The 11,121-nt window shown below is 43.8% G+C and overlaps 1 protein-coding gene across 1 annotated transcript; it reads left to right on the forward strand.

Moving 5' to 3' along the window:
• The first annotated feature begins 105 nt into the window (after positions 1-105).
• On the forward strand, positions 106-11,016 carry sh3bp1 (SH3-domain binding protein 1). Its single transcript, XM_035611710.2, has 18 exons — positions 106-432; positions 2,266-2,308; positions 2,457-2,561; positions 2,659-2,735; positions 3,602-3,713; positions 4,040-4,116; positions 4,344-4,431; positions 4,537-4,605; positions 4,763-4,853; positions 4,957-5,093; positions 5,555-5,666; positions 6,084-6,165; positions 6,258-6,338; positions 6,830-6,943; positions 7,265-7,362; positions 8,349-8,511; positions 8,720-9,087; positions 10,546-11,016. Exons 1-18 carry the CDS (start codon positions 383-385, stop codon positions 10,857-10,859), a joined length of 2,181 nt encoding a protein of 726 aa, XP_035467603.1. The 5' UTR covers positions 106-382; the 3' UTR covers positions 10,860-11,016.
• The last annotated feature ends 105 nt before the right edge of the window (positions 11,017-11,121 follow it).

Below are 11,121 nucleotides of genomic sequence, written 5' to 3' on the forward strand. Positions count from 1 at the left end.
GGAGTTTCTGTACAGACTGTTAACTGTCAAAACATTCAGACAGTCAAACCTGAAAGAAAAAAAATCTCTTCCCCCACCTCACAAGCTTCATCTCTGCCACTTCCTCATTCACTGACTTGCGTTCGATGTTACTTAAGAGGCCCACTCCTGAAACGAGAACGAAAGCTGACGGCCGAACACACGCACTCGTAAACACTCACACGACAAGAAACGTCAGCCCACGGAGGCAGAGGACAGGCGGCCCGTACCTTTTCCTTGTCCTGATGAAGTAACACATCTGGACCCGGCGCGGTGGAAGTGTTTGGAGCAGGAGACGATTGCAAGGGCTGAGCGGGACTCGGGCGGTCGGGTAGAAAAAGCTGGTCGGGGCCCCGCCGCAGGCATGCTCCGGCAGTCTCTGAGCATCCTGAAGCAGCTCAGCTCGGCGCCAAAGTAAGTGACACCTCTCCTCGCATTTTTGGAAAATATGTTTCATTGAGTCTCACACATCTTTGAACCAGACCAGGGTGTGATTTGGTATCAGGTATTCTGTTGATTTACACAGTTAAATTGTTGCGACCGTAGTTGCTTATAAGTGCCTTAAAGTGTGTCTGTGTAGAGGTGATCTTATTTAGTCTGGTACCAGTAGTTAACTGTGGCTAATGTTATCAAACTCTCCATAGACTTTGCTGTAAAACTGTCTTTGTAGTTGGTCTAACTGCCTTTGTGACTCCTCTTACATTTGCCTGCCACAGTTGTCTGACTCGAGACTTGCTTTCGACCACGGTGCTGTGTATCTACATCAGAAGGTTTTCATCAGGGTCACGTGTCAGTCAAAATCTTGATGCCTCTTTCACCTATTTCCATCCAATCTGAATCGAGAGGCGTCAATCACCTGCTCCAGCACACTGCAGAGGCTTTTGTTTTTGGTGCAATTCTGCTTTGTGGAAATGTCCTATTCTGCTTTGGTTTCCCATGTTCTCGCTTTCATTGTTACAAATGCACTGTTGAAGAGTGTGTAGAGCAGGAATGCCACAGTTGGCGGTTCCTCATTCCGCTTGGATGTTTAGAGGGAAACCTCAGTCTCATCCGCACATCTGAGTGGACACGCTGTGACTCGAGGTGGTTGTGGTTCATGCTGGTGAACGGTTGACAGGAAACAATGTCAGTGGCTGACAATTGCAGCTCAGTGGGCGACCAGATCACACATCTACATCTTGTCTGGTTTTCTTGGTACAAATGTGTGTGTGTGTGTGTGTGTGTGTGTGTTAATAGGCCAAGCAGCCTCCATCTCTGACACACTCTGGTTTAATAATAAACCTGCGCAGCCTGCATCTGCAGCACAGCGCCGTGGGCTCCGACTGCCAGCTTCACTTCACCCACAGTTCTTACTTTTGTTGCAGCCTTTTGTGACCTTTGATGAGGTAAAGACGTAGGTGTAAGAAAATAATGCACGGTAGCACATGCACAAACACATGGTGGGCGTCAGTGTTGAGGTTGTTTGGAGGAGTACAGTATATTGATTCTGATTGATGCTGTGTAGATGGATTGTAAATGTCACTGTGGTGAGGGAGGGAACTCATTCTATCCATAATAAGGTCTTTGTGACCTGGGTTTGAGCTCCCTTCTCGTGGGTCACTAGCTTGAAGTTGTTGTCAGAGCTGCAGAGGAATTCATCGTGTTTCAGATCTCCTTCCTTCCTTTTCAAACGACTACATGTCATGGTCGACGTCCGTGAGGGTTGTGGCTTCCTCTTATAGAGCTGGTACTGAAGTAAAACCACAGCGACAGCTCACACAGTTCTTTGGTTGTTGGCCACGTCTCGTCTGTCAACCGGGCCTTAAAATATCCGTTAACTTCACCACTGTCAGCCAACAGAAACAAATTTGTATTTGATGATCATTTCAAAAATGGCATCATGTAACAAGTTACCACCAACATCTACTCAGCTCATTTTTGCATAAAGACTTGAAACAGTTGGAAAAAACCGTCCAGCATATAAACCACCTATCACCTTTTACACCTTGCTATTATTTTTCTAAAGGATTTAAAAAAACAAGATACTAGTTAGTTAGTGAGTGTCAGAGGGGCAGGAAGGTGGATTTTGTTATAAGAAAAAAGGGCCAGATTGTTCAGATTAACAAAAGAAATGACATCAGATTTCACCAAATTCACAATAAACCCACACTTGAATGTTAAAACCGTTGTTGAGCAATTACTCACCAAATGTTTTGGGACTTTTTTCATGTTTACATTCACTAACCAACACTATGTACACGTCCCCAGGTCGCAAGATGCCACTGAACTTCTACACGAGGACCTGGTCATGGTGAGAAAAAGAATCTCATCCTGACAATTTATACTATTATACTAGTAACATATTGATAACAATAGAGTCATATTTGGAGCATTAGCCGTATGTCGCGTGGTACTATTAGTTGACGTCTTCATGTGTGTGTCTGGCTGAATGAACGAAGGTGGAGCAGCGGGTGGAACCGGCCAAAAAGGCGGCTCAGGTCCTCCACAAGAAGCTGCAGGGCTGCATGCAGAGTCAGCCGGGCCTGGAGGCTGAAAGGCGAATGGTACTCAGATATAAAGATTACTACAGTGTATCCACATCACCAGTGGAAACGTTTGATTGGTTGCTGACAGGTGTTGCATCCGCTCCTCTCTCCACAGAAAAAGCTCCCTCTGATGCTGCTCTCAGTCAGCATGGCAGAGAGCCTCAAAGACTTTGATGCAGAGTCGTCTATCAGGTGACAGGTTTGATCTTCTTTTTTTCCACCCATCCGCCCATCCATGCTCTCTAGTTGAACTTTGGAACACTGTTGACTGCTGTCATGTGAAACCATCCTGATTACAGCAAAGAGAACGTATGAAACCCGCCTCACCCGCAAAGCAACCAGCATTGTGGGTGACCCTAGCCACCCGTCACACAGCCTCTTCAGCCTCCTGCCATCTGGGAGAAAGAGTCTCCGAGCCTGTTCCACCAGACTGGCAAATAGTTTTATTCACCAGGCTGTCAGGAAGCCCAACATCCTCCCCTCTGCCCCCAAGAACCCTGGACTCTGACACCCCCTATTGCATATTTTCAATTTTTTTAGCTTTTCTTCCCTCTGTGGTTTTGCCTTACTCTTATGTTTGCACTATTTAGAATTTATTTATTTTATATATTACCTATCTTATTTTCTGTTTTGTTTTTTTGTTTTGTACTATTGCACCGTGGGTCCGAGAAAAACGGCTTTTCAATTCCTCTATGTCTGGAACAATACTGCAGGAATTGACAATAAAGTTGACTTGAAAGAGGATTTTTATGATTTTCAGTTCTTGATGAAAGAGAACGAGGATCCCGCACACTGTGCACTGTAGATCCTACAGTTATAGAGGCTCTAATAGAGTGGCGCGATGAGTTGCCATTAAGTTCATGTCACCTGCTTTATGAAACGATGTGTCAGTTGTTTTATAGACCTGAGGAATATCCATGCTAGACCAGAATATTTAGTTTTCAGATCTGTGTTGGTGTTTGATGGTTCCTTTGCAACACGTATTTTTCTCTAGATTTTTTATGTAGAAGTTATTCCTAGTCTAAGCTCTAACATCCAGTCGTGTGTGCGTGTTGCAGGAGGGTCTTGGAGATGTGCTGTTTCATGGAGAAGATGCTGGCCAACCTGCTGGCCGACTTTGAGATGAAACTGGAGAGCGAAGTCCTGGAGCCGCTCCACAAGCTCAGCGAGGTGAGACTGCCCTTCGTTCGGAGGAGAAACCACCGTTACCCTGCATCACCTGACCTGCTTCTAAATATATATATAAACAATATCGACTTGAGAAAAGTATTTGTTCTACGTCAGGTGTTGAGGTTATTGTTTACGTCCCCAGCATGTTAGTTTCCAAGTGTTTTAAGTTCATTGGTCTCTCCTGTCCATGTTTCATCGAAATACACACACAAGCTTAGTCACCATTGAAGTTCAATAGCCCGTAAAAAAAATATTCAAAACGTTTTTTCACAGAACTTTTTACATGTGTTTTGTATCCACTTTTTATATATAAACTTCTCTTCAAGGATGATTTGCCAGAGATTCTCAAGAACAAGAAACAGTTTGCAAAGCTCACTACAGACTGGAACAACGCAAGAGTCAAGTGAGTAGTGCGGCCTCCGACAGGACTACATGTGTGGTATCCATGCACTACGTAGGTAATTACGTGTGTGTGTGTGTGTGTGTGTGTGTGTGTGTGTGTGTGTGTGTGTGTGTGTGTGTGTGTGTGTGTGTGTGTGTGTGTGTGTGTGTGTGTGTGTGTGTGTGTGTGTGTGTGTGTGTGTGTGTGTGTGTGTGTGTGTGTGTGTGTGCGCGTGTGTGTGTTGCCAGGAGCCAGGCGAGTACTGGTCCCCAGGCAAAGCAGGAAGGGCTTCGGGAGGAATTGGAAGAAGCTTGGAGGAAGTTGGAGAGCATCAAGGTAAGAGTACATGGTGTCCTTGAGCAAGGCACTGAACCTCCACCACCTCTGTGAGGTTAGTGGTTTAGTCTTGATCCTGACCGCTCCACTTTTCTGTCTCTGTAGGACCAGTACTCTGCAGATCTCTACCACTTTGCGACTAAAGAAGACGACTACGCTAACTACTTCATTCGTGTGAGCTGCAGTTGTGATGGCTTGATCTTGTTTTTTAGTTTTTTGTTTTGATAAATTCAGAAGTGTGCAAACTTGATCAAATTTGATTGCAAGTTGTGCAGAAAGTTTTTACCTAAACTCAGACTGCTTTCTGTACCCATCACCTCACTTGTTAAAGCTTCTCGAACTGCAAGCGGAATACCACAAAAATTCCCATGAGTTCCTGGACAGAAACATTAACGAGCTCAAGGAGAATCACAGCCAAAAAGGTGAACTTTGTCCGTGCCCATCTGCTCATATAGTTCCTGCGCCGTCACTGCAGTATTTCTACATGTTCCCATTTCCTCTGTGCGTTCTCATCTGATTGCGCAGGGCCAGCGCTGAGGCTCTCCTATCAGAAGGTCTACGGGGAGCCCCTGCTGTCTCATCTGTCTCAAAGCAACAGAGAGATCGCTGCACCCATCCAGGAGTGTATCCACATGCTGCTGAGAACAGGCATGGGCGAGGAGGTAGGACTGGTGGGATGGATGAGGAAATCTGGGTTCACAGTGATGATATTCATATAAATTCTCTCCTCTTGTCTTACTTCCTTACAAAGCTCCTACGCAACGTCCCAGCATACGTCTTTGTCGTACAGAGTCCATGTCTGCAGATTACATTCATGTCTGTTTGTTCTGGTGTTATCAGTTATTAATTCCATTTGTCTGATATGTTTTAGCATCTCTCAAACAATCAGTATATTTTACAGGAAAACTGTGATATTTTGCATAATGTTAATGGGCTTTGTACTGCACTGCTCCAGTTTCCATCTCAGCCCTCTGTACCCAGGCAATGACTAAAGCTTGGGCTAGACCTGGAAATTACTCAAACTCATCGGCTGTTGTTCACTTCAGCCTTACTGCCGTCTCCAACTCTCCCACTTAATCACTCCTCCTCTCAATCCCCCCCCCCCCCCCCTTTGCCCCTCAAGGGTCTGTTTCGTCTGGCAGCGGCGGCCTCAGTGGTGAAGAGGCTGAAGACTTGTCTGGACCAAGGAAACGTGGACCACAGCGAGTTTACCATGGACCCTCACGCTGTGGCCGGTAAAGATGTGTCCACTTCTTTTTGGCCTTCTGTCACGTTTTTTACTGCGTGCCAATCACGCTGTATCCACGCTGCAATGTCGTCTATTTTACTATTAATAAAACCACTATTTACAAAATAAACATCATGCACTATTGAACAAGACTTGAACCGAGCGATTGAGACCATACATTGCTCAGATGTTTACTGACGATATAAATCAAGTGAGAAGTAGATTGATTTTCTCATAGACTTCTATAGAAGGAAGGTGTCATTTTTCTATCATCATTACACTGTGAAATCAGTTTTAACATTATAATGACTAGTTTAGGCCAATAAGTTGTCTATTTCTACTGTCAAAAAATTGGGCAACAACTCAGTACACATTACCTCCAACTGTTGTGACTGTAGACGTTTCTCTCTGAATTCGTTGACAGGAGCCTTGAAGTGTTACCTTCGAGAACTGCCCGAGCCTCTAATGACCTTTGAACTCTACAATGACTGGTTCAAAGCAGCGGGGTGTGTATAATATCGCTATTCATTCTTAAATATTTCCCATTTCTCTGTGGTTCCTGGTCTTGTGTCCTGAGTTCAGGTGTGTGTCTTCACAGAGAAAAAGACTTGACGGAGAAGCTGGAGCAGTTCAGACTGCTGCTGAAGAAGTTGCCACCTGAAAACTATGACAACCTCAGGTTTGTACCCACTGTATTTTTTTAAAATCCAGACTCACACGATCAAGTGTCTCTCTCTGTTCTGTAAGAATGACGTCCTTGAAGTTGAGTGGTATGCATTTCAGTCACATTAGTGACACGGCCCTGTGGATGTCGATCCAGCACATCTTTAACCAGAATTTAATCCAACTGACTTTGGTGATGCCCTGACTTTTCCTTTAGCGCTATTATTAGTTGTACGTGTATTGAAGGTGTATAGTGCTTCTGTAATCAGCAAATATTAGCAGTTATGTGGCTAATACTCTAAGTACAGCCTCATCGAGCTGCTCACGTGGCTGGCTACTCTTTGTCTTGTTCGGTGTTTTAACCACATTTGGGAATCTCAGTTTCATCATCCAGTCAGTGCACAAAACGTCTTTACTCCAAGCTGAGTAATCCTCCCTGTTCTTCCCATGTGTCCTTCCGTCACCCAGTCTACTCACCCAGTGTGTTTTCCTCTTACTCCCCGTCAGGTACCTAGTCCAGTTCTTGTCTCTGTTGTCTGAGCAGCAAGCCGTGAACAAGATGACGCCCAGTAACATCGCCATCGTCCTGGGGCCCAACCTGCTCAAGCCTCGGGCCGAAGGGTACGCGTGAAAGAGCTCATCTTTCTGTCTCCACACCGTGTGAATTGTTACCATACTCCATCCATTCATGTTCACATGCCTGACATAAATTTTTTTGTCTATTATCTGAGCATCAGTGACATACATACTTATTGTATGCTGGTCACATGAAGAGTTCCCAAAAGATGAGACCTTTTTGGCGGCAGAGATTTCCCGAAGTTGACCATTGTCAGCAACTTGAGTTTCAACTTTAGTGACAGCCCGGTTCACTTTGTCTATGAAAAATATTTTGTGTCATATTCTACAGTCTTGCATTTCCTCTGCATCTCTCGGCCTCTTTAGGGAAGCTGCTTTGTTTGACATGGCGTCAGCTTCTTCGGTCCAGGTGGTCACGGTCATGGAGCCTCTGATTCAGTACAGCTCCAGCCTCTTCCCCGAAGGTACGATGTGATATCAACGTTCAGTCAGGATGGCTCTGGTTTACTTTCACTTGGATATGTTTTGTAGTATTTTTTATTTATTGATCATTTCGCTCAGTGATGATGAGCTACATTGCCCCAATACAGCAACATCATTGTTGCACTTACTCTGTGTGCATTGTGTATGGATTTGTAATTAATTAGTAATGGTCAAATGTATTTATGAATCTGCACCACAAAAGTCACAATGTAAACTGAAATGCCAAATGAGATTTTATCTGAGCCAGGACCTCAACATGATGCATTAATGTAGTTGCCACCCGAATGTCCCTGTCATTTAGTTCTGTGTTGTATTTTTTGGAAGTTAACCACCAACCTGGAGGTTTTAGACCTCAGGTTCTGGGCATCTGAACTGTTGCCCAGTTTGACCTGTTGGAAAATCCAGATGGGGTTGAAAAAACAATACAACAAGAACAATAGTTCAACAAGATTATCTAATTAAAAATGGTTCCCAAATTTTTATCACTTTTATCACTCTGACTGCAGTGCATTGGGAAAACCTGCTGGTCTATGACTACAGACAATATGATTGCATGTTTAACAGGATTTTTAATTAGGTGATATTTATTTTTATTGCTTTCTTTCTTTTGTTTTGCATTAGAAAAAAAATAAGAAGCAGTAATTGTATATGTAATCATAATGTACAATATCAGGATGGATATGAAAATCAATCTTTGGCCTGTCCTAAAGACACCCCAGTGTGTCACTGCTCCCACTCTGAACTTTACTTATGTAAACCCCTTTATGGTTTTTTCAACTATTGCATGTACACCAGATCAAAGTTTAACTCTAGAAACTGTGATAAATGTGGACACTGCATCCTCACATCTCAGCAAGCATTTTCTCCAAATATACTAGGAAATACTGTCTATTTGATTTAGCAATAATAAATTTACTATCAATCTTACATTTTCAGTTATTTTCTATTATTTTGGTCTTTTGCTCAGCTGTATCCTTTGAGATCCCGGACCTACCTCAGGTCCTGGACGTGACCCTTCCTGCTCCTGTTGACCAGCTCTTGGACAAAGAAAAACTGAGTAGAACAGTCTCATCTTCCTCAACAGCCTCCTCCTGCTCCTCTCATCACCTCCCTCTCTCCAAGACAAACAGGTACCCTGTAAGAATTCATTACCTGTACTCACTTATAAGTCTCAAATGATCAATGGAATGACAATAATGACAAACGTGTTACCCTATATTGTGACATGTAATAGTTTATGTAATAGTCACTCCAAATGGCAACAGTTTGGGCTCATTGTACAGTAGTAGTTGTTTTTTTTTACAGAAAACATGAACCATTGTCTATTTTGTCCATCAGCACAGCCTCTCAGGACAGTGGCGGCTTCTTCCTGGTGAAATCTGGCTCTGTGAGTCGCAGTGGCACCACCACGTGGGCCAGCCCTGCAGCTGAGCCACCAGCGCTGGCCCATAAAAGCACAACATCCGGCAGCTTATCGTCCCTCACTCCCAGCCCTCGGCTGGCCTCCAATACGTCTGCTGCCTGCAACTCAATAGTGAACCAGAGCCCGTCCCAGCCTCCCAGAACCACAGGATCAGCGCCAAACCCAGGTCAGACCAGGAGTCCCACCCAGAAGCAGTGCTCGGACCAAGGCCAGCTGGAGTCAATTTCGGAGGCACCTCCAGAATCGCCCAGAGCATTCATGAAGATCACCTCCCCGTACAAACGTAAGTCAAAGTCAACTGAGCCGCACGGCTGACTAAAGGTATAGTGAAACAGATGAAGTTGGGAACAGTGTATTTTCCAATCTGAAAGATATTCGCTGTGGTTCAAACTATATTTGCGTCATGTGAAAGCAATACTGTAGGAAACCAAATCATAACCACAGCAACTTTGGGTGTGTTCACACCTGTTTTTGTTTTCAGTAGCAACTTCGCATTTTACTTTCATTACATTGATTAACAATAAAGGAAGGTCAAACTTGATGCAGGGGAGCCCAATTGTCTTGACTTCTAGTCCCTAGGACAGGTAAACTTCCCAAAACACTGGATCCTACATATTCCATGATGCAACTGCTCCATTAAGTGGCCCACACTTACTTTCCTACAGCTGCAGCAGTCCCTTCATCCATTATTGTTTTAGGGCTGAGGGCACAAGCAGGGCCTCATTATTTATATCTCTTTCTATTGTGTACAGATTCTTCACTTCAATCCTTTTCCTCTCCGTCACAGTCGTGGCTTGTTAGTGCCAGTCGACAGAGAGAAAATAAATTACCACTCGTTGTAGCAACCGGGAAGTACACAGGAAACAGGAAGAGTCGCACCACTGACCAAAATATCAACCTCTCGGGTCATGCGTCATTGGTGGGGTTGACATACTTTCCCTTACAAGTCTTTTAATCCTAATATGTCTGCCCACAAAACTGAGACAATACCTTACTTTAACTTTGATGTTACCTGATATCTTGTTAAAAAAAGCACTTTTTAACAAAACTATCAGTTTTCAAATAAGTCACATTTAAACTCAACACTATTTAGCAGCCAGCAGTCAGACAAGTCAGATTTTGGTAGTCTGAACAACGAAAATCATCTGAAAAGAAAAAAGCCATATCCAGACAAACAAAATCTGATTTCTTCCTATATAATATACATATAATATATATGTTATACTGAGACCATTATCCTCAAATATTAACTCACGAAAGATTGGGGACATTTCTCTTCGAAATACAGCTAAAGTGAAACAATGTAAACAGCTGCCACTTTGGCCACAATCATGCTAAAATAATGACATGAAAAATGAAAATGAGTCACAGCAACAACAATATAATAACATCTTTGGAACATTAGCTAACGTTTGCTACTGGTCATACCAGACCATACAGGGAAGTAGTTGTTTTTTTTCTCTCTCTCCACTTTTTACTTTTATTTCTCATGTATTTGTTGATGTATTTAACAGGGACAGGGCAGAGCACATTGAATGGAGAATTACATTTTCACCATAAGAGGCACATGGTAGTGGACAGTGGAAGAAAGATGAATTGCTGCTTTTTGAAAATACTATTTTGCCATTTTTATTTTCAGGTACAGATAATACTGTATGTATAGTAGGTGACTGTCTTGCAACACCACCTGATCGGCTCTTATGTGGCACCCATTTATTCTGTACCGTCTTCTTTCATACAGCAAAAAGATCCTTTATCCCAAACAAAGCAGGCGAGCATGTGACGGTTCAGTTCGCCAAACCCAGTGCCCCGGGACCTCCCAAGCCCACAGGACCTCCCAAGCCCACGGCTCCTCCCAAGCTCACGGCTCCTCCAGCGCCCACCACAGCCCCGGCAGCCGCGGACACTGGGACCCCGCCAACGCCCGCACCCCGAGCTCAGACGGCCAACTTCAAAAAGCCTCCTCTGAAAAAGTCTGGACTCAAAGCGCCAAAGTGCCCTCCACCACTCCCTCCACCGTCACAGGCAAAAGAAGTTCCTTCTATAGCACAGTGAGAATGAGAAAAAATAATGATGCGTGTGTCAGGAAGAAATCATTTGGAATGTTTTTTCACAACCAATACAATGTATTTATTTGTCGGTTACCGATGCCCAGGTCCTTGGCAACAACAAAAATAGCCAAAGCAAATAAATGAATCCACATTGCCAAAAACTTTTGCCAGTTGCAATTTTTTAAGTCCTTTCGTTTTTTTAAGGTGGATTTTCCACAAATCAAACAACAACATTGTATTCGTGTTAGCTACTTTAGTTTGGGGCA

Source organism: Scophthalmus maximus, chromosome 16 (genome assembly GCF_022379125.1).
Source record: "Scophthalmus maximus strain ysfricsl-2021 chromosome 16, ASM2237912v1, whole genome shotgun sequence".
Classification (NCBI taxonomy): Eukaryota; Metazoa; Chordata; class Actinopteri; order Pleuronectiformes; family Scophthalmidae; genus Scophthalmus; species Scophthalmus maximus.